Source organism: Gouania willdenowi, chromosome 22 (assembly GCF_900634775.1).
Source record: "Gouania willdenowi chromosome 22, fGouWil2.1, whole genome shotgun sequence".
NCBI lineage: Eukaryota > Metazoa > Chordata > Actinopteri > Blenniiformes > Gobiesocidae > Gouania > Gouania willdenowi.
Genome location: NC_041065.1, coordinates 22,024,718 through 22,049,007, shown reverse-complemented (window position 1 = coordinate 22,049,007; position 24,290 = coordinate 22,024,718). Strand labels below are relative to the sequence as shown.

At 40.2% G+C, this 24,290-nt stretch overlaps 2 protein-coding genes across 3 annotated transcripts in view; one reads left to right on the top strand and one right to left on the bottom strand.

The window, feature by feature from the left end:
- Positions 1–21,825, top strand: part of tfb1m (transcription factor B1, mitochondrial) — a 37,611-nt gene extending 15,786 nt beyond the window's left edge. For both annotated transcript variants that reach the window (XM_028438279.1, XM_028438280.1), the window contains exons 7-8: positions 16,463–16,590; positions 21,039–21,825. In XM_028438279.1, the coding sequence (XP_028294080.1) occupies positions 16,463–16,590; positions 21,039–21,306 (396 nt within the window). In that variant the 3' untranslated portion in view covers positions 21,307–21,825. The remainder of the gene's footprint in view (positions 1–16,462; positions 16,591–21,038) is intronic.
- On the bottom strand, positions 1,488–5,872 carry LOC114456495 (claudin-20). The gene is made up of 2 exons (XM_028438281.1): positions 5,644–5,872; positions 1,488–5,089 (listed from the first exon to the last, which is right to left on the bottom strand). Exon 2 carries the CDS (start codon positions 4,989–4,991, stop codon positions 4,215–4,217), a length of 777 nt encoding a protein of 258 aa, XP_028294082.1. The 5' UTR covers positions 4,992–5,089; positions 5,644–5,872; the 3' UTR covers positions 1,488–4,214.
- Positions 21,826–24,290: the final 2,465 nt, after the last annotated feature.

Here is a 24,290-nt window from a genome sequence, read left to right as displayed (position 1 = left end):
GGACTCGGAGCTATATGTGTCACAGGCAGGTAAGATTCTGGCAACAATAGTTGATTGTGATTGTAATGACTTTATTAAACCAGTAATAGTGCAAACTATGGTGCCTTTAATGTACAACACATGGGACATTTTTAATTAAATTTGTTCAATAAAAAGTTCACAAGAAGATGTAATTATTTGTCATTTCAGTATAAATAAGTCACACCAAAATACACCAGTTTCATTTGATAGCTTCTACTTAAATGTGTGAAAAAAAACCCTCACGTTTCACATACATTTTGCACTGACATTTTTCCTTATAAACAGACCTATACATCGGACTTGTTATGATAGAATAACAAATGTCCATATAACATCATTACACGAATTACTCATTTTTTTAAATAATATTTGTAAGTTTATAATGTTGTTTATAAGAATAACAAAACAATTCAACTAAAGTTGTACTTGAAATGTTTGTTGGGAGTTTGGTAATATACCCTCTCCATAAAGGTAAGTAACGGTGGTTTTAAAAAAAAAAAAAAAAAAGAATAAAATAAATAAGAATAAATTATCATAAGTAAATTATAAAGAAAAATATAGCTCAGGGGTATGATTTCTAGCTACAAAATATTTCCCAGTTCTTTTTTTTCACACTTTGAAATGCTAAAACAGCATAATGGGTTCCCTGTGATTTCTGTATCCTTGAAACAAACTTCCCAATTAATCTTCTAAAATCTTCTTTTAACTCACATGGAACAAAGGCCATTGTAACCAGAAAATGTGAATTACAAACATGTGAAGAAAAAGCTGTTTTGATTTACCATTTAGCTTTAATTGAACTCTATTGAACGGTTCAGTTCACCTCCTGATTTATACAATTTTGCCCATTGATAGAAATTCGATGTGTTTTACATGTTTGACTTAATTTTACCGCCTTATACTTGAACACAACTTGTAATCTGTGTTTTTGATAGTTTTAAATTAGTTCTAATTTGTTGCTCAACACCCATCAGCCTAAAGTGCTTTACACGTGTCTGTAAACTCATTACATCATGTCAAATAAACCAGCCAACCCACGTATCTCCCACTCACGTTAACTGCCAGACGTGTTGTTGTTGTTTCATTCACGTCTCATCTCACACTATTTGCTCATGGAGGAATGCTTCAAGGATTTGGGTGCTGTATTGGATGAACCCTTTCATCAAAATCCAGTTATTTTCACATAGACATGTTTTATGGATGTCTGTTTAACTAGAATTGATGCGCCTTTTCCTGTGAGTGTTGTGTGTATAAGCAGTGTGTTGCCAGCCCACCCTCCTGCCAGTGCTAAGCACAACCTGTACCATCCGGCAATCTGTACATTTGGCAGCCTCTCTCCATCCTGATCAGCCTCCCAGAAACCACGCAGAAGCCTGGTAGCTTTCACAAAATAGTTTTATTGGTAAAAAATAGAACTACTTGCACAAGCACATCAAGACAAACTGTATCTGAACTTGTGAGTCATCACAAATCTGCTGGGGCAAAGTAAGAAGTGCTAAAGCATCCACACAAAAAAGCTGCATTTATTAAAGAATAAATTATCAATCTCATTACATTAGTGATGCAGGACAGGTGTGAATCTGACGTTTTTTTTTGCACCGTGTTCATTTGTAAGCAAATTCATCTGCGTGCTAATGTTTGACGGACAGCCACTAAGAAAGAAATCTTTAGCTGCTGAATACTAGCAGACTGATGCTTCCATCTGTGTATGTGTAATGGTTCATTAGCCAGTTAGGCTACACTACACTGTTTGGAAAAAAAATCTACACGAGTGCAATGCATAGTCTTCTTATAAAGAAGATATGGTATGAACATGGTAGTGTGGTAGCTTCTCATTATTTCCTTGATGCTTCTGTAGTCACTGACTTGCAGTGAAGCAAAATTCCTGAAAAAAACCCACTTTTTTTCTTAAGAAAACACTCCACTCGTGAGTCCCTGTGATACCCTCATAACCATAGAAGTCTTGCTGTGCTTTGGGGAATAGGAAGTAAAGAGGATTTAAAATAACCCTCGAAAAGCTGCACACAACTATACACGAGCATCAAGTTGACTTGAGAACACGTCGGAAATCCGTGAAATATTTGCTTGCGTATAATTCACGTACAAACAATGCAATAAAAAAATAAAACATAAAGGTATTACTGAAATGCGTCATCATGAGAGGATTTGGCACATTCTTGAAGCACATAATCTGTCTGTATTAAATGATGACATGGCACATTCTTTACTGTGTTTATTGCATTGGTCATGGTGCCTGGGCAGTGAGTGGATGTCAGGAGGATTTGGGCTCTTGGCTTCGATTCTGAGCTGAGTGAACGCAGGCTGCCAGGGATGCCCGCAGAGATGCCCGTGCTGACTGCAACCTGCAGGAGGCGAGTGGGGTTCAGCCATCTGCTCTACCCCAGGAAGCTTCATATTTATGAGGGAGGAGGAGAGTGTGTGTGCAAATCTATACATCACTGTCAAGGCCTGTGTGCAGCACGAAAACAATCGCCTCCCTCAGAAAGGAGTCTACACATTAATGGGAGTGATTAGGAATGAAAAGCCGTGCGTCGGAAATGTGAGGAGGAAGGAGGTTTGTCTGTGCTGGGAAGACATGCTTTCAACATGCATTAGCATTGAATACTAAGCAGGACGGATAAGAAGACACAAGTAACGGTTGGACAATCAAGTGGCTGCAATTTAAGACACCTAAACCCTCTGCAGGTGCAGAGTGGATGCATATTTGCACTGCTGGCGTACTTTAAAAAGGTTGAAGTCATTCTACATGTCTACTTTCAACCACCTGCCACACAACCATCCACTCAACTGTGTCTCAAAATCCCTCTATTTCTGCTTGAGATTTGTTCTCGCTCCATCACCAAACCATCTGTGTTCAGCACGGCAGGAGTGAAGCACTTGGCACAACCTGACGATGGGATGTTTCTCGTGTCAGCGACTAATAAGGGGGATTAGTGAAGCTAGTGCAAGTGAAGGGTGTGATTAAAGCTTACGGCACAAGAAAAGACGACCCCCCTCCAAACAACTCCGCTGACTGACATGCACATGGCTCCAGACAATGAGGATGTGTTGGATGCTGTTTCCATGGCAGTGTGGAGGAGGATGACGGGAGAGAAAAGCACATGCAAAGAGGAGGGGAGAAAAGCCGGCACGTCTTAGTGTTTACTGTGTTCACAAAGACACCGAGGAGCATTTGTGCACGTGTGGGGATGTGCATGTTCTGAATGGATTACAACAGAAGGATTGTTTGTGTTTTGAACGGAAAATCCGATAACATCACATAAGATGGTCCTCTGTGGTAAAACGCCTTGAATCTCTGCCTGTCACATTCCTCTCCATCTCTCTCATACTCTTAACCTGCAGAGAAGAGACACAGGCGTCTGCTTGTCTGCGCCTCCTCACTCACTTCCAGCCCAGCAGCCCACATCTGCCTCCTCCTGACGCTCCTCTTTGAACACTTACAGCAGGGTAATGTTTCTACAGCTTTTTCAGGCACAGGCATTGTGTGGCAATTTGTCAGTCCTCTACCAGGCATGCCGCTGTATTGATACACAGACTGGCTCCACACTGCATGCTCTAGAGGCATAATAACATCATTCTAGTAGCTAACAAAATATGACCATTTATTTTAATCAGCTCCACGTAGCATTCTAGTGGGAGAGAAGTACAAAACACTACAATGGCTTGCTATGAAAGGTTTGCACTTACTGCTCTTGGGCGTTATATAGCCCATTTTGCAAAATGGGTGTGAGCCGGACGATTGTAAATAGCAGCTAAATGATTGCTTTTATCTGTCAATTCAAACCTTTGGCAAGGGGGGTGGGAGATCTACAAGGAAGGCTTCCTTATTTACTTAATCCATCCCCAGGGAACTCTTCCTCTCGTTGATTCACTGATGAAGGATTCTGCATTTGGTTAGCAGCTCCCTTCCATCCTGCAGCACCACATCTCAGCTTCTTAAACATTCACACTGTTTGTTCCAAGGCGCTGCTTGGGGAATACCTCCACTGAATTGTGCTTGCAAAAGAAAAGAAGAGAAAGATTGAGAAGAGGAGGGGGATGAATTTAAAGTTTTTGCCCTCCTCTCTCATCTTCTCCCCACCTCCACTTTGAGTGGAGACTTGTGTGCAGCTGTGACGGTTTCTCCCTCTGGCTCCTCTCCTTTTAGCCGTGGCGTACACATTGCTGCTGTATTACACATAGTCCTGCAGGCTGTAGCCGGTCTTATTGTCTAATGGGGAGAGAGAGCAGTATTGATGCTGGAGCTCCTGCTGCTGTTGAAGCAGCTGTTGCTGTTGCTGCTGGAGCAGCAGTTTATCAGGAGGAGGGAGCAGGATCAGGTCCTGGGGTCCATGTCTCTTTCCAGAGCATGACATACAGAAGATGGACCCCCCCACAAAAAGGAAGCCTGCTGAAATGAAAGCCACATACACAGCTCCCCCAGGCTCAAACTTATTGCTCTCTGGCACGCTGGAATCCAGGAAGTTGGTGATGACCTCATTGGTAAACCAAGAAGCTGGAACCAGACACAAAAAGCCAGCAGCCACAAAGCAGCCACCGCTGGCTATGGCGGCGTGTCGCTTGGAGCGCCGTCCACCCCCCCACCGCGTGCACTTGAGTCCCAGTGATGCCAGGCAGAGGCCCATGGCAGCCATCACGCAGCACAACACCATGGTGGTGCGAGCAGTCTGCAGGTAAGCTGGCAGCGACAGCACTGAATACTTGAGCGTGCAGCTGAACATGCCTGTGCTGTACCAGGTGCAGTCCATCCACAGCCCCTGCATCTGAGAGATGGCCGTGATGATGTTGGAGCCCACGTCTGCGCTGACCTTCCAGTTGGGCAGCAGAGTTGCCACCGTTGCTCCCATGATGCCCAGAAGAGCGAGAACAAATCCAAATATCTGCATGCCCGTGGATGCCATGCTCTGCTTCAAGTCAACGGTGCTTCTGCTGTCCTCACGGGGCAGCATTCAACTCCAACACCCGCCAGTCTTTTTTCCTGCCTTTTCCTTTGACAGTATATCAGGAGAGCTGCGTCTCTCAGCTCCTTGGCTGTGACTCTCCTAGACTGGAGGAGAGAGGCAAAGAACATAAAAATAATTTAAAATGAGCTGTTCTCTTTGACTAAGTAACACACACACAAATACACACTTTTTAAAATTCTACTGGAAACAAAGGACTGTGTGAGCACGAGCTGTGAGCCGTCAGTGTCTGATTGTAGGTAAGCAGCGCATGGTGGTGGGGGGTGGGGGGGTTGTTGTGCATGTGTGCATTTTGTATGTGCTGCCGTTGCCTTTCCGGAGCCCCATAAAGCTGTGAGCTGTTACTGGAGAGGGAGAAAAGAGTTTGTGGCATTTGCTATGCTCAGTAGCTATGTGGACTTAAAGCTGCAGAACCCCTCAGCTTAATAAAACAATGTAACACTTTGATTTCAGGGTTGTTTACCTTGCTTTGGAACAGTTAACTGCCTTAGAATTAAAGTTAGTGAATGTACAGGATCTTTATAGAGCTAAATTAACTGGTTTAAATGAGTAATCTAAGAAATCTGTCTTAATTGACTGCATTAGTTTAATGATCCAGGAAATTGAGGTAAATAAATAAACTGGTGGAATAATCTCTTACCCTGGCTGGTGCAGAGCTGCCACCGACACGTCACGTTGTTCGCGGGGATTCCTGTAAACGATCAGAAACACAGCAGGCTGCTGAGGATGGGGTAGTCCGGACCACGGAGCTTCTTAGGACATCCATGTCCGCTCAGCTGCAGCAGGAACGCGGACCGGAGAACGGTCTGCCTCCGTCTCTGAATCTGCGTTCTCTGCTCTCCAGCTCTGAGCTGCGCTCCTCTCTCTCCCCCTGCCTCTCTCCAATGTCACTCCACTGTGTGTGTGTGTGTGTGTGTGTGTGTGTGTGTGTGTGTGTGTGTGTGTGTGTGTGTGTGTGTGTGTGTGTGTGTGTGTGTGTGTGTGTGTGTGTGTGTGTGTGTGTGTGTGTGTGTGTGTGTGTGCACGCACACCTCGGGACTTCCAAATTCTACTGTTTAAATACAAATTATATTAACTCTTCCTTTCTCAATATTACATTGAATTTTACTTCATACTTTACAAATATGAGTTCCTGCTTATTAATTTTAACATGCGCCACAGTATTTATTCAGCAGACGTTATTTATTGATTTTAAGCATTTTCAGATTGTTCCAGAGGTTTTCAAATGTGAGATTTTGAGGTTGTTGGTTTTATAAGTTCCCAGGACTTCCTGCATAGAATCGTGATTGTCTTATCAATTTGATCTCTGTCCCCAATATATTTCAAAACTAGGCAAATCACAACGATAACTCAACCCCAGTGTCGTGTGTGAATGAATCTCCCCATTGGACTGCAGACTGGTTGTATGTGTGCCCATGATTATATTGGTGTTAGGCCTCTGATGGTCTGGTGACGTGTTGTGATGGATGGAATCATAAATCTTCGTCTTACCCAAACATTTTTGTGACTTACTTTTAGCTCCATGGTCTAGAATGCCCCATGGTCACATCTTTAAAAATCTATGTTCTTCAACTGAAAATTATTTTAGTGTCTAATTTACATTAATCTAATCTCTTTCTTGGTAACTTTTACCTAGATTGTGTTCAGCAGTAACTGTTTGTCATCTTTTTTCTTGAAAAACTACGATTACATTTTTTGTCAGAAGTTGAGGATATCTGAGCGCTCACCCCAAGTATCAGAGGGTGAAAAATCAGAGTAGCGGATAATTGTGTTGCTGATGTATTAAAAAATCAATGTTGGATTGGAGGATTCACTTTTTTTTTCAGTTTCCTGGAGGGTTAGATGCACGTCTATGGTGCACTTGGGAAATCTATGGCACCAGTTTGATGCACAGTGAAGCCTTTAGTCCTGCTTTCTACATGGAAGTACTTTGACATGTACCCTGACCCTAAATCATGATTGTTACCAAAACAATTGCCTTATTGAACTTGTAAAGCTTCTTTCTTGCACAAAGAAAATATGTTCAGGAGTCGTATGAGACTTAAGATAAGAAGTTGTGTGGCTTTCGCTTCAAATTTCTGAGAACTCACTTGGAAAAGTACATTTTGGAGGGACAAGTCCTATCCATGGAGTTGTCGCCTTGCTCTAAACAGAACTTTATACTATATGTATATTTTTGTACTCTTGATTTAATGGTTCTTCCCTTGGAGTCATTAAAAAATAATGTACATCTTTGTCCAAACAGTTCGTCAGACTTTATTTTTGGTGCAGAAAAATTCTTTCTCAGTAACTTCACCAACTATTTTGGAATTCCATTCATCTCATTCCTGCAAAGAGCTGCTCCGTAGTCAGAGCCCTATTGCAACCACTGTTGTCCAAAGATATGGAAGAGCGGAGATGCAAAGTCTAGATAAGGATTCCAATCAGAGAAACACGATTCAACTGGGATGGCTTATCTATGAAGAGGGGGGGAGCCTCTTCTCATTGCCAGATGAGCTGGTCAAAATTTCCCCATGCTGTTCAGATGCCACCATGCCTAAAGCAACTCTCCCTGGAGGGTGAACTTCATCAGTCAGCGGGAGACTAAAACGCACAGCTGCTGCTCTTGTCATTGGCTGTCTTTCCTTCCCTGCTCTGTAGAGGACATGCAGCAGGAAAGGAGTGACCTTGTTTCAGTAGAGACAAAAAGGACCAGTGGAGGAAGAGCGTGGAAAAATAATCAGGCAGGTTGTTTAATCTTGTTAATTTACTTATTATCTCAGATGTGTTGCTGCACAGCCAAAACAAAACAAAGGGGCCAGTTTTGAAAACCAAGGGAAAGTACTTATGTAGTAATAGATTGGTAGAAATTCATTTTCTCAGCCATTGATCTGTTTGTTTAATTTGACCCAGTCCTTGCTTTGCCCGCCCCGCCTTTCCAGTATTTTTTTTCGGGCCCCTAAGGGAGGGAGCTCAGACCAGCTTGTGGGCTTTCTGGAATGGTGCACATCACATTACCTACTGGTGTGATGCTGTTGTCGACCTTCAGCTCAACATTCTGCAAACTCCTCGTGGGATGCCGCTGCAGCAGCAGGAGAAATTTCCCCCGTTTCCTGCAGACACGCCACCGTATGGCGTGTGTGACCTGTCGGCTCGTAACCGATGAGATCCTAAGTGCTGATGCTGGTGTTGTTTGGTGGGGAGTAAGATAAATAAGTAAATAGATTATAGAGGGAAGGATGAAAGGAAGGGGGGAAAGGGAAGGAGAAAGGAGCAAAATGCAGTTAACACACATCCGTTGAGTGCTGATGTGTGACGCGGTGATGTGGGAAGATATTGCAGGCTATTATAAGCGTGCTCCCCTTTATTTTATCACCTCACAGCAGAGCTCTCTAACGTTTCTGCAGCATAGCTCCGAGGCAAAGCCGGACCGGCCACACTCCTTTTTTTTCTTTTTTTCACTCCCACATGAGAGCTTTTATCGTCCCATTTGCATTTTCCTCTTTTATGTCCTCCCTTCTGTAATTGGTTTCTGCGCCCGTCGTCTTGCAATGGAGGTTTTGTTCATAGTTCACACGCAAGGTGTCACATGATAGCTGTGATGTTGCTGTCAACACAATCTTGTTGCTGGTAAGTGGAAGGCTCTAGTAACATAGATTGTGTAAACATGACGCATGCAATACACCTTCAACGTTTTTGAAAAATTTCAATGATAATTCAGTCGACGAATAATTTTTTTGTCGTCGATTTTAGTAGATTATCATCACCACCGATTAACAACAAATGTTAATTAAGTAATACCTACATGACAACTACAATTAAATCCTTTCACTAGATTAAAAATACTCTCCTAAACATAATCAGAATACTCCTCTGTGTGGAACGTTTGAAATTAGTCTTGTAAATTAAAGATGCTGATTAAAGTTGGAGAATCAGCTGTTATTCTAGTGATTCTTGTAGACTGCTGCTAATTCACCAGGCTGTTATTATGAAATGTTTCTCAAACTGTGTCATTTGGACATCGCTTGAACTTTTTTTTCTATCAATCCCTTAGATGAGATAGGCAACAAAAGAGCCCAGCTACCCGGGTACAGGATAAAACTGGGAGCAAAAGATACACAAATGAATGAATGACTGTATGAGATAAAAGTTTGTGCTTTTGTTAAGTTGCGTGCAAAAATGTGCCACCTACTATTCAGAAGTTAATAGATAACTTTTGTGTTGGGTAAACCATTGTGACCTACTGACAACTGGTGAGAACCACTGCTCTTGAGTTTATATTAAACTACGATTAATGATGAAATATGAACTAAGGCTGACTCTTTGTCTAAAGCAACACTGCAAAAATGGAAGAATCCCTAGCTCCCGTGCTTCCATTACTCATTGATGCAGTGAAGTTTATTTCCGTGGCTAAAGTTGAGCTTCTCTCTGACGAAAGCATCTCTCTAAGGAAATGATCTTGTCAAGCAAGAGGGCAGCAGTTTTAAAAGCCCTGTGTGCTTGCCATGGGTGATTTGGTGGGAAGCATGCTAGACTGCCAGTACAGGAAGCCAAAGTCTCTCCTCCTTAAAGTCCTTAAGCAATATCAGCCTGGTATTTTCTGTGCTACTGACTGCTGTCTGCTGCAGTCTCTTTCCCCTGGCGTAATGGAGGTTGTCTTCCCAAGGTATTGTCATCATTAATGCAGCTCCTCCATCCTTTTGATGAACAGTTGGAGAATATCTTCCCTGCATTCCCTGGGCCGCTACGCTTCCTGTGCCTGCTCTTTTTTTCTTTTCTTTTAGAACCTGTTATTATATAAGTACAAGTGTTGGTGGTTCAGGTGGCCCCAGCGCTGCTGCCACCTCATCTTGGTTCTGCTCCAAGGGATATGACGAATTGGTGTTCACATGCCTTCTGGCTAGAAGTCACCAATAAAGATGCATTGGATGGGAAATGAGGTCGTTGAAGAGAAGCTGGAGAATCAGGGGCTGTATGAGTGGTTGGTGAGCTTCAAGAAGGTCAAATGCATGAAAAATGGCAATGAACGATGTGTTTACAGTCTATGGTTGTTTAATGTTCTTCCTGAATGAGGAATACATGGTTTTATGCTCAGTTTCGATTTTTCCCCCTGTTTACATGATAATTACAACACAATGGCTTTCACGCTCCTGTATGATGTGTCAGTCCCTGAGATAAAGTGCAGAAGGTAAAGTGACCCCCATACAGAAGCTTGTATGGATGCTATGCATGTTCCAGTAAGGATCAACTTAGAAAGTGTGCACTATCAACTGTATCTGCAGTGTTTGCATTTCATTTTGTATCTCACTGCTTCCACTGCTGTAGAGCAGTGATTCATGCCACTTATTGATGCAAATAAATTCCAATACATTGCGATATTAATCTTTTCTATTTGAGAATCACAAATGAGGGTTGCCTGGATTGATTTTGGCTGAATAAAGTCAGATATGGTTTACATATTGGCTATGTAGTGTTAATGCAACACTTAAGATTCAAGAGACATTGTTTATTATGTCTAGGTTAAAAGCACATTGCACTCTCAGCACAGCCAAAATAGTTGATCCTTACCCACCCCTTTTATTGTCCTACCCTGACTCCCCCTCCCCTATTCCTTTCCCCCCTTACCAAGGTGTAACACTACCCTGTCTTTTTTATTCTCCCTTTAATAAAGTCTTTCTTACCCGTCCATGAGCAATAAAATAATTGTATTTATTTTGTTGCAATAATAAAACATAGCTGTCATTAATAGATTACACTACATGTAATGTTGACTTTCAACAGCATGTGCAGACAAGGTGGAAAAAATAATTATAGGTTTAAACGAAAGCATGTCAAGGTATATGCAACTTATTAAACAGTCTAAATCATGCTCATGATGTTTTCTATGACTCCTCACTTGAGTATATATTCAGAGGGACATTAATGGTAATGATTTTCCTGTTTTCATTTAAATGTGATTGGTTTCCAAACCCTACAGGAAACGGTCATCATCATAGCTTCAAAGTGCCTTTCCGTTGGCTCTGTGTGATCCACACTAACTATTCTCATACAGAAAACAGGGATTCGAGGAGTGAACGAAGGAGTGTGTTGTCGAATGATGTAAAAAGTCAGTCTGCCTTCCACATTCAGCATCTCCATACAGATGGGCACCATTCCAGAGGTGTTAATGTGAGGGCTATACTGGTCACAACATGTTTATAGCATTTCCAGTGGAAGGAGCAGGCAACGTTGCGTGATTTAGGGTGGAGTTCCCCATGCATGTTGAGGTTATCAAAGGAAAGATGAATGGCCTCCACTGGGATATATTACTGTGGCACTACGTTGTGAAGCCATGTTGCAAGGCCATACATAAATCATAGCTGCAAAGTGACTTGGACAGGCTGACTGGTGAAATGCTCCTGCCGCCATAGTCCCAATATCGACTTTTTCCTATGCTCGTCTCTTAAATCACAAAGTGTGGAATATAAATGGCCTAATTATCCCAACAGAGAGTGAAATTAAAGGCGTCTCTTTTTATGCCATCTTCCAAAGGGTTGATCTGATTATGCATCACTAAGGTTTTCTACAAATATAGAAATGATGTCCTGACAGAATGAGTTTCTTGCGTATGTGACAGGCGGAGGATGGGATTCCCTCTACTGTAAATCCAATGACGCAGACACAACTCTTGATATTTAAATTGAATCCTGTTAATGGTTAGCACAATAACACAAAAATACAGAGTAAATTATTATCATCAGCTTCACTGTAACTAAGGGTGTAAGATAAAATCGTTTCAGCGATATATTGCAATATTCCACCGCGCAATTATCGTATAGATCCAAAAAACTTCCAAATTGATTATTTAAATCATGTTCATCATTAAAATAATAATAATAATTGCGCTAACATATGCATAGAACGTAAACGCCTGGTAACTAGGTGTCAGAGAACCACATCAGACCTTGTTAAACTACCTCACTCCTCAATGCATTTTAGCTTGCAAGTTGATTGCACTGGGCACTTTTATAGATGTATGTGATTACTTAGTTTTAAGAATTTAAGAACTTAACAGAATCACAATCTGTTGTTGAAGCAAAAGTTAAACTTTTGGGAAAAAATAATTTGATATATTTTTGATATTGGTACTTGAATTACAGTTAGTTGGCATTTACTTGTTCTTGCAAGTTTAAAAAAATACTATTTTGAAATTCTAAATCTAAAAATGTTTAATTATTGATATTGCGACATATATTGTATTGTTTAGTATCGGGATATACCGTATTGTGAAATGCAAATTGCGTATCGTATCGTCAGATAAATGGCAATGCAAACCCCTAACGGTTCAAAATGATAAACCCTCCACTGCTGAACAGCTTTGTGCTGGAATATTTTAACCCACAGCCCCTGGTTCTGTTAAGGAGGGGAAAAAAGATCCGTTGCTGCCGGCCCATTAGCTGCCACTGCAACCGGAAGCTTAGCGGCAGCGAACCAACACCGCCATGGATCAGGATCATCAGGATCTATAGATCTGATAAGAGATAGCGTTGCAGTCCTGAGTACCGCCTCATTTGTTCAAAGAAAAAAGAAAAAAACGACTCCAAACAGGCCATTTGGAATCCTTTCTTCACACCCCTAAACCACTTTCCTCTGCCTGCCCTCATTATCAGCATCAGCCCCGAGCCTAGAAAGCAAAGGACAGCTGTGAATGAGACTGAGTCACACTCTTCAGAAAAATAAGCTGTGAGGATGCACACAGAGATCCGCAGGGCTTGTAGACACAACAGGAGGGCTGTTGGGCACAATCAGATGTCCTTTACTCTATCTCTGCACACGGTATTATAGTTTACATTACACTGTTGTGTTTTTAATGTACTGCTTCTCTATTTGGTTCTCTTTGATCTTCATTTGTGCATTCTCAAGCCTTTTATTTTCTTCAGATGGGGAACACTTTTTTGTTTGTTTATTCTTGCTATTAAAAAAAAAGTCTTGAAAAGCACTTAAGGGCAATGAGACACATTATTATGATGACAAACTCAGTGAACGCGTCTCCACAGAGCCTCATTTTCAGTCTGCTCAGCCAGTCCTCCAGCACCCTCCCTCACTGAGGAAGGAACGCTATTACCAACTATGGATAGATAGACAGGCGAGTGCTCTGCTCTGCTGAACACTGTCTGGTTGGGCTTTTGGTCCACACAGTGAAATATCGCCCTGATTGTGCAGTGTTCCCTCAGGCTATAACTTGCAGTGCTGAATGGCATCATGTGAAAGGCCTTCCAAAGACAACAGCTAAGGGATCCAGAAATAGGTTGTTTATGCACTCATTTTGTTTGTTTTGACCACAATGAATATGACTACAACAGCCAGGGATCGGAAAATGATCCATTTGTCATCTTCAAATAAAAACTGAAAAATGTGCCTATGATAAAAATCATGTAACCTCTTGTTTACTTTATTAAATTTAAACAGAACCAATGCAGTGAAACAATCTGACTTTTTAAATAATTATAAATTACGAAAACAATTCAACCGAAAGACTATAATAATTAACCTTTACTCGTAGGAATGAGAGGCGATTTGGAAGCTGCAGATGCAATAAAAAGCTTTTTAAACACATGCTTGTGGAGCTCAACATGGACTGATTACGAAAGAAGGTGTTCCATTCATGGAACTCCAACTGGTTTTTATGAGGTTAAAGGAATCCAATGGTTCCCATGGTAGTGTAGACTTACCTGTTTTCAGGTGTATTCTTTATTCAGCTTGAAGGCATGTGTTGGATCTGTAGTAAGATGGATGATAGTGGTATCCAAATGGCATTTTTAAAGTCTGATTTGTTGTTTCTTGGTAAGTGCTACATCAAAATCCATCCACCTTAATGTTTCTGGTCTTCTTAGGAATAACGTCACAAAGTCTATGGAACTAAATGACATATAACTAAGCTTTAACACGTCCAGTTGAAATGTAATCTTTCCATAGACTTTCTATAAGAGCAAAATATGGATATGCGAAATAGGCTTGGGCAGTAATATTGTATATCGCTGTGTCATAAAACAGCAACGTTATCAGTTTCAAGACCATTTAATGAAAAAAAAAAATGCAATTCACTTATATAGGTGATAAGGAATACATATCAAATATAATTTATTTAATGCCTAAACATGATTCTATGCCCAGCAACAGCTGTGTGAGTGAGTGCTGGCTGCATCTGATCGGAACAGAAGGGGAAGAAATTAAGACAGGCTTGAAGCACAAGCACCCACTATTGAATCAATCCATTTTCTGCACAAGAACATGGATTATCCTTATATTTGAATTGGATTATGTAAATAGATCCACTGCTGTCTCTGGTGCAACGGCGCGCACTGTGCACCTGTGTGTGTTTGATGTGCATTTGTTTCCCTGTGCGCTGATCTGATGTTGACAGTAACAGTTTATTAATAAAAGCAGGCTTATCACTAAAACAAACGTATATATGTCATTTGTATGAGGGGAAAAATAGGTATTAATTGTTAGTTTCGGGTCGGGCACAAATACAAATACCTAATGTCTGTCGGACTTGTAGGTTTCAGTTTTGCTTTGTCGGGTTCTGGTCAAAGCTTGAATAAGGTTCATATCATAAATGGTCTGTGTTTAAAAGCAAGTCTGCGCCACAAAAAGCCAAAACAAAATACTTGTTTCTCCTCCTCTGCACCTGCTCATTCATTTTCTGGCTCCACTGCACAAAAACTCTGAGACAAACACGTCAATGCACATGCAGGTCACATTGGAGCTACAAACCATTCACACTGGAGTCTGATATAGGTCACGTTTTAAATAGTAATGTGAGCGGACAAACAAAAACTTGGATCTGTGTTTGGTATTCAGAACGGTGAAGGCACAAGCCAAAAGTTTGGTGCCGCTGTTTGAGCCTTACATCATTATTTTTAATTAGTCACGGTAATACCGTATACCGCCATATAATAGGGAAGAGGTTTGATGGTATCAAAATTTGGATACCGTCCAAGCCTAATGCAAACACTAACTGGTTGAAATCTCCAAAATGGTGATGCTTTTTGATAGATTTATTTAATTATTTCGGAATATCATAAGAAACAAAGAAAACAAAAAGATTCTCAACACAATTTAGATTTTTCAGTTTATGTTTTCGAAAACGAGTGGGAAGAAGTACAAATACGTAAGTATGAACGACTCCAAATACATTTTGTGCATAATTAGCAAAGTTTTATTATTCAGCTTTAGACCAATTATCTGATGTTCATTCACGTAAGTCGGTTTAAGAAACCCTAATATTATGCATTTGTTCAGTACTATTGGACTATTGCCCCCTATTGGCTAACTGTAGTAGCTATTATTTTATGAGAGTTTCCTGCTTTCAGAATGTCTGCCCTCCAAGAATGCGAAGGATGCATGAACTGATTGTACAGCTCACACATGGTGAGAGGATCAATAAACCAGTGACACGAGTCCAGTCTATCACACTCAGATAAGCAGGTTTTCACCTGTTAGTGAGTCTGTGCAGCCCAGGAATGGGCTACACCTATTATTGTAGAATGCTTGCCATTTTCTCTTAATTAGATTTTCCCCAACACCTTTCAACAATGAATCAAGTTAAACTGCTTTCATTGTGACATTTGTTTAGTGATTGTGTTAAGGTGACCTTCAAAAAGCTCCACTCACAGACCTCACTTTTTTTTTTTTCCACTCTTTTTGCCACATCATTATTCTCAGAGGGAGTCAGCAGTAGAAATTAGTTGCAGTAGCTACAAATGTCTGTGTGTGTGTGTGCGTGTGTGTAGATCCTGCATCGCTCTACGGATAAATTGAAAGATTCAGGTAAACAACAGCAGCGGGATAAAAAGACGGTGAGTCAGGGTTGCAGGTATCCAGAAACTGTGTAGTGACGCGGCTGGGACTCTACGGTCCACCGCACAGGTGTTACTGTGGCAACGAGAGCTCACCAACCAACCAGCTCTGCTGCGTCGTCTTTTTTTTCTCTTTTATGTCAACGCGTTGATCCATCAATCCTCACTCCTTCTTTTGTCAATCACTCTCTCTCTCTGTGTGTGTGCTGGTGAAAGTAACAGATTACAAGTGCTTACGTTACTGTAATTGAGTTGCTTTTATGGGTACTTGTACTTTTTTGAGTATATTTCTGAATAGGTCATTTTACTTGTACTTAAGTATTGTTTTAAAAGAAGTAATTTGTTACATTTCTACATCCAACCATTACTGAGTAAATTATTAAGTTTTGTTTGAAAATGATCAACGGATATTGTGAAACTACAAAAAATTTCCTACAAATAATTCGTAGAAGGTGAAAGTAACTAGTAACTTTTACTTTGAGTATTATTTAACTGAGCTACTTTTTACTTGTTCGTGAATTTTTTATGTATGACTTACTTAAGTCAAGTAACAGTACTTCTACTTGAGTAGGATACATCAGTACTCTGGTCTAAGCTGATGTGTCTAACCTAGCGTCTGTATTCTGTGTGTGTGTGCAGGTGGATGTTGGAGTGGTTCACTTCACCCCTCTGGTGACGCCTCAGATTCAACAGCCCTTCAAACTGGTGGAGAAAGTGGTCAGAAACGCTTTCCAGTTTCGTAAGAAGTACTGCCACAAAGGATTAGAGTGAGCACCAGCTTGTTCTTCTTCTTGTTTCACTATTAGAAACTCGTCTCCTCCTCATCTGTCATTCCCTTTCTGCATCTGTCACCCTGCTCTCTGTCTGCACTCGTCACTGATCAGAAAGGACTTCCACTGCCTTTGTTTAAACTTTGCAGCTCGGCTCTAAAGCAACGGCACCAGCAACACTCCCACATGCATGTGCAGTGTTAAAGCACATACACATAGGCCTGTGTAACAAAAAGGAATGCCGGCTGCGTGGAGGAGGGCAGCAATTATGACTCATGGAGGTGGCATAGCAAGAAGAGGCTGCTTTATGTAACTGCAGCGGGTTGGTGGCAGCATTAAAAAGCATCTGGACTGCTCTGTGTGCGTGTGTGTGTGTGTGTGTGTGTGGGAAGAAATACAGGAACATTCTGGGAAAGGAAAGAGTCTTTAAAAATAAATGGCTGCCACTCCGTATTGACCAAACGGGAGAGTTTTCAGGGTAAAAGCAGGAGGAATGGATGAAAAATTGAAATCCCCGTCCGAGCCACTTTCATCTAAGTACGTTTCTTTTTGGTATTATTATTATTTTACTTTGAAACATACAAACAAGACGATGACAAAGACAACAGTGCAATATCCCAACAAGACACCCAAAGGGGGTGTGTAAAATAACTGGGAGGGTTGGGAAAAGAAGAGAAAAATGTATTATAAATGATTACTTTATTTGGAGAGGACAGTGCAATCTAATGAACACATTGTGTAAATGTGTCAGATTTAGCCATGAGCTACTTTCTATTTGTGGTCCTCATGACGGTAAAATTAAGGGGGGGAAAATAGCAGATAGAGATAAATAAATGAACAGTGAAGGTTTAGGAACATAAATGTAATGTAATTAAATAATAAATAAAATACTACACATAGCCCTGGCGTCCATAGAAAGAGTATGTTTCTACACTGAACAAAAATAAACGCAACACTTTTGTTTTTGCTCCCATTTTTCGTGAGCAGAACTTAAAGATCTAAAACATTTTCTATATACACAAAAGACCTATTTCTCACAAATATTGTTCACAAATGTGTCTAAATCTGTGTTAGTGAGCACTTCTCCTTTGCAAAGATAAGCCATCCCACCTCACAGGTGTGGCATATCAAGTTGCTGATTAGTCAGCATGGTTATTGCACAGATGTGCCTTAGGCTGGCCACAATAAAAGGCCACTCTAAAAATGTTCCGTTTAATCACACGGCACAATGCCACAGATGTTACAAGTGAATTGAATGTTCATTTCTCTACCATAAACTGTCTCCAAAGGCGTTTCAGAGAATTTGACTATATAGCCAACCGGCTTCACAACCGCAGCCCAGGACCTCCACATCCAGCATGTTCACCTCCATGGTCATCTAAGACCAGACACCCCAACAGCTGCTGCAACAATCGGTTTGCATAACCAATGAATTTCTGCAGAAACTGTCAGAAACTGTCTCAGAGAAGCTCATCTGCATGTTTGTCGTCCTCATCGGGGTCTCGACCTGACTGCGTTCATTGTCGTAATCGACTTGAGTGGGCAAATGCTCACATTTGATGGCATCTGGCATGTTGGAAAGGTGTTTTCTTTATGGATGAATCAACCAGTTTTCACTGTTCAGGGCAGATGGCAGACAACGTGTCTGGCGTTGTGTGGGTGGCTCATGGTGGTGGTGGGGTTATGGTATGGGCAGGCGTACGTTATGAATGCACAGAGATTTGTTGACGAGATCCTGAGGCCCATTGTTGTGCCATTCATCTGCGACCATCACCTCATGTTGCAGCATGATACTGCACAGCCCCATGTTGGAAGGATCTGTTCACAATTCCTCGAAGCTGAAAACATCCCAGTTCTTGAATGGCCAGCGTACTCACTGGACATGTCACCCATTGAGCATGTTTGGGATGCTCTGGATTGGCGTATACGACAGAGTGTTCCAGTTCCTGCCAATATCCAGCAACTTGGCACAGCCATTAACTCATTCAGTGCCAGCCATTCTGAGATTTTCTACCCCCCTCAGTGCCAGCCGTTTTTGAGCATTTTGACTGATGTTTAAAGACCCACAGAATATTTTCTACTGTGACTATCTGAAATCTGACACCAGATTCTGAAAGATTGAAGCCTCTACTTTCATCAAAAAAAATAAATATTTCTGGCTTGTTTTGTTCTTTTGTAATCAGCCGTTGAATAGAGCAAGTTTTACACAAATCTTCAGTTTCAGAGCAAAAAGCTGAGAAAAAAGCCTTTTTGTAAAAAAAAACCCTGTCAGTGACTTTAAAGCTTTTTTTTTTGCTTTAGTGACAACTCTAACATCTGAACATTGTTTCCTTATTTAAAACTAAAATGCAAACACACAGACCAGGCTTTTGATGGCAAAATTATTATTATTTATCTATCTGGGTCAGAGTTGAATGGATTTCTTATTGTATTTTGGCGTTCCTCCAACTTTCTCTCCTGTCAGTCTGTACACACGCAACTTCCTCCTCCTCCCAGACATGCAGAGTGTCACTGCTTACCCCGTTTTTATGGTTTTATCTCACAATCGCCACATTATCCATGAATTCCACACTTGCTCTGGTCGGAGTGTGCGCTGCTGGGAACGTCAGCTCTGCACGTAGCGCCATTTTTTGTCTTGTAAACGCCTTTCTTTCTCCCTCTGAGCTCCGATGAGCATGGATGATCTCACATCCAAAGGTGCGCTGCTACCTCCTACATGTCACCTATTATTTTGCTATCTGGCTCCCCGACACGCAGGGATGACCCGTTTGGCCCGGTTAGTTGATGGTTTTATCTCACGATCACAACATTATCAATAATCCACTCAGGTCCACACATGTTCTGTGTTAGTATGTGGTGCTGTGAGCTGCTGGATACGTCGCAATATCACTTCATAGAGCCATAATCTAACTTCTTTTCCTGCTTCTTCCTCCTTTGCTGGGTAGCATCAGTGGCTAATCTCTCATCTAAAGGTGCACTGCTGCCATCTTCAGGACACAGTTTGTCACTACAACACCCCACAGCTTAGATATTGATGAGAGACCTCCGCCAGGGTGTTTTCTAGTAATCCCCGTGAAAAAATGCAAATGACGAGATATCTCGTCAATGGCACTGAGTGAGTTAAAGAGGAGTGGACCAACATTCCACATTTCAATCAACAACATGAAACAACTCTATGCGAAAGAGATGTGTTGTACTGCGTGAGGCAATTGGTGGTCACACCAGATACTGACTGGTTTTCTATAATATTTGAGAGAAATAGGTCTTTTGTGTATATAGAAAATGTTTTAGATCTTTGAGTTCAGCTCATGAAAAAGGGGAGCAAAAACAAAAGTGTTGTAAGTAGGTGTAAGTATGTTTTCTCTGTAACATAACAGCAGAAAAAGATCACACAGGAAAAGAAAAGCTGCTCTTTTTGTCGTTTCAATTAATGCCAGACATTTGAATTCATTGCCGAGAGATAATTTCTTCTTCTTTTTGTTTGAACTCAGTGACGCCATTTTTAATCCTGCATGATCATTAAAGATATCAAAGTGACCTGAATGTTGGAATCAGTGCTATCAGATCTTCTCCTCTCAAACCATAAATACTAGAGGCAAACCGTTACAGTATAAATGGTTGCTCAGGACATATATTACACCAGTTAAATTACATCGCTTCTATTGTATGCAGAGAGGAAATTGGTACTCTGTTCCATTGCATGTGGGAATGTCAAAGGCTCCATGTGATCTGTAGAGAAGTAGTTTACCTGATTTCTAAATTGACAAATAGTGTTTTTCCAATGGAAGCAAAATTATGTTTACTCCATAATTACTATGAAGGCTTCTCTTCAAACATATCACTTTCTGTCTGTTGCAAGGAAAACGTGTGATTGCTTTAAAGTGGAAAGATGTTGAGGGACCTAACTGCAGTCAGTGGATTAAGGAAATATCTCTCAATATATTGTTAGAAAAAGTGATTTATAGAGTCAAAGGCAAAGCTCAGAAATTTGTATGAGATGTGGAATCAATTCTTACACTTTATGGATGACCTAAACGTACAATTGCCTGCGACTAGACAAGGGCTGGTGGAAGCCCGTTCCTGCCTCTAAAAATGAAAAAAATCACTATAGAAAGTCATAATTATGAGTTAGTAAATTCATAATTATGAGAAAGAAAGTCCTAATTATGAGATGGAAATTCATAATTATGAGAAAGATCGTCTTAATTATGATTAAGAAATTCATAATTATTATGATTTTTATTTATATTGGTGGAAAGGGGCTACCATAATGATCACTTCCGTTTTTATGTGATTTTTTTTTTTTCTTTGTTAATGCCAATAATCTTGTATTGCTGAGGGAGGGTTTTGTGAATTGTTGTTGTTTGTTGTTGTTCATCCTCTCAATGAAAAATTAAATAAACAAACTGAAGAAAAAAAAGATCTTCTCCTTTCCCTCATCACAGGAAACTTTTCCCTGAGTCGCGGTGCGTGGAGCTGACGGAGGAGATGATGGAGACGGCCGACGTGGACCCCCTGCTGAGGCCCACCCAGCTCACCATCCCCAACTTCAGGGCGATTGCGAACGCATACGCTCAGCTGTGTACCCGAGAACCAGATCTACTGGGCTACGACTACAGGGACGCGCTACGGCTGAAGCACCTGAACAGGGAAAGTTCCAGTCAGACGCAGGCTTTAATGGACGTATCAGAGGGTAGAGAGAGTCATCTGTAGAGACAGCCACAGAGCAGCTCCTAACAGCTTCTGTCAGACTGATGCTTTCTGCTACCTGACGTGCATTTTCGTGGCAAAAGCTCGAGAATCGACTCACGCACGAATCCTGGGACAAATGAAAAATCCTGGACTCCACAAACAATTTCTAGGATGTAAAACCCTGCAGTGACAGCCGTTTCCCCCAGCAGCTCTAAAACAACTAAGTGTCTCTTCAAGTCCCTGTTTTTGCTTTATACGCTCCCACGTAACACCTGGTCCTGTGGGAAATGAAGAGAAACAGAGTTTTCAGGGTGAGGCACAGAATGAGAACATGGCAGCTCTAGATCCAGGTCATTTTTTTTCCCAGAGTGCATTACTGTCACTTGGGATACAGAGCTTTAGTGGGACAAAGAAAGTGATGTGAGCTCAATACAGAGACTCTCAGAACAGACTATTCATATTGTTTTGTGCCTCAGGTTTGTCTGCTTTTGTGCTGTTTTGTTGTTTATTTTGTGACTGAGAATAAAAACATTAAAAAGTGCCAGATTCTTCCTGATTGTAAACTATATATGAAGGAGCCATCGTGAAACATATTTAGAAAATTATCAGTTTTTGTGTTGAGTTTATGTTCTCACCATGTTTGCATTGTTTTTATCTGGCTGTAAACAAAAAACATGATAAAACTGATTCTCAACTAGACTACATTTAATCGGAACAATATTTATTTTTTCCACAGTAGGAGGAGGGTTAGCATGACACGCAAATAATGATAGTATTAATGTGCTAAAGCTAATTGGGTTGCATGACATGTAGCACCTTTTATCCAGTGATGACCGCCTGCTGCTGACTTAAACACATTCAGAAATATAAAAATGTTTAATATTTTTGCTATTTTTATGAAATAATCAGTTTTTATTCCTTTACATAGTTTTTCCCTTTGGATTTTGTAGATTTAGTTGTGTTTTTTTTTTTGATAAAATCCAGTTGTTAGCTGTCATTTGTTGATGCACTTTGGACTGTTTAAATGATAAAATCAACAGAAATGAGCCTGTTGCTTTAACCAATGAGATTTTCAGAAATCTTACCTGGATTTTCTGGCATCAAAAATCACACAATCATTCTCACGCTTCTGATTGGCTCTGAAGTGATCAACCATGTCTGGATTTTTAGGAATTGTAGTGTTTCGGGGTTTTTTTTTTAGCTTTAATTGTAAATTGACCTTGAATAGATAAATGAAAATGTATTTTGAATATGTTCTACAACAACATGTCACTCATTTCATTGGTAAAAGTTTGAAAACAACATAGTCTGCTTCCTTCTGACTGCTTTTAAATGTGGTGTGGTGCTATTTGGTGAATATATTTACTGGCCCTAAGCAATTTGGTGCCCTAGGCAAGATTCTAGGTAGCGCCCACAGCTAATTTAGATCCTCAGACAAGACACCAATTAAAACAAGAACCAAATTGAAATAATTATGCAAATAAAATCTTATTTTATCATTGAAATATATAATTAAAATGAAAAATAGTTTAATGAAAAATTTTAATAAAACGGTATACAAGTGATATACAAGTGAAATAGAAACCTTTATTAACACAAAAAATTAAGATAATTACACAAAATAACAAAAGCACACCTAGTTCCTAATTTCCTCTTTGCCAGATAAGTTATAGCAGTTATCTGGATCATTGATCCTGATCATATAGTACTATGAACATTCACTCTTTAAATTTCTATTCCCATTAATAATGATACAGTAAGTCAAATTTATGGACAAAACCCCCATTTTTTGATGAAATATGAAATCTGGATGGTATATTTCAGATGGATGCAATAACAACATAAACTTAACATCACCTGTCAGTGGTCATAGTATTAACACTAATGGCCTATTCACTCATTTCCCCAATTATTCATGATATATCATGATTATGTATGATATTTAATACCAATAAAATCCCTTTTAGATGTTTTTAATCATTCATCTTTGAGCTGAGCACAGATTGTACATCTGAACAAAGGCGTGTTGCTCGTGCCAGCGAGGCAGATGGTTCGCGCTGGTGCGTTTGCCAAAGAAAGGCTTCACTGAGCTCTGATGAAAGGTGGCTGATAATCTTCAACCACAGTCAAAAACATGAAGGAAAAGGCACCAGTGAGGAACTATTCTTAGTGGAAGAAACTCACTTTTGTTGAAGATGAAGTGTGATGATGAAAAACTAGGAGAGGAATCTGGAAAACAGTGGAACATGACAGGACATTTTGAAAATCATTGAATGGCCCGATATCGATTAATAAAAATCCTAAAATGTATAATTTAGTGTCTTTTCTATTTTCCCCTGATGTAAGTCTATCACAAGCCCCTAAAAACTAGTTCAAATATGATGAGCACATGAACTTAAACTGGGATGAAAATGCGGTAGGGCATGAAAAATTTGGGGAAAAAAGTGGGAAATGTAAGAAAAGTGACAAACCTGATCAGATGAAAAGCTATTAAGGCATAAAAATGGAAAAACTTTGGATTTTTTTTTTTTTTTTTGAGATAAGACTATCATAAAACCCTAAGAACTAGTGCAAGTATGATGAGCACACTTAAACTGTAATGAAAATAAGAAAATATTGGAACTTGAAAAATGAGAAATAAGTGACAAACACCCAAAATCAAAGGTAAGAAGCATAAAAGTGGAAAAACTTTGATTCTTTTTGTTTTCTCTGATGAGGCTGTAATTGATTAAAAAAAAAAAAAAAATAAATGAAAAAAGAGACGGAAGGGGGAAGGCTTAAAAACTTTGAATTTTATCACAAGACCCTAAAAACTAGTTCAAATATGATGCAAACACTTTAACTGGGTTGAAAATGCAGTAAGGCATGAAACATGAAAAAATGAGGAGAAAAAAAAGGCTATAGGAAGGCATAAAAGTGGAAAAACTTTTTTTTTTTTTTTTTTTTTGTTTTAGATAAGGCTATCGTAAGACCCTAAAAATTAGTTAAAATATGATGAGCACACT

Coding starts and splice junctions, on each gene's coding strand:
- LOC114456495 (XM_028438281.1), bottom strand. CDS start 4,991: ATGCTGCCCCGTGAGGACAGCAGAAGCACCGTTGACTTGAAGCAGAGC.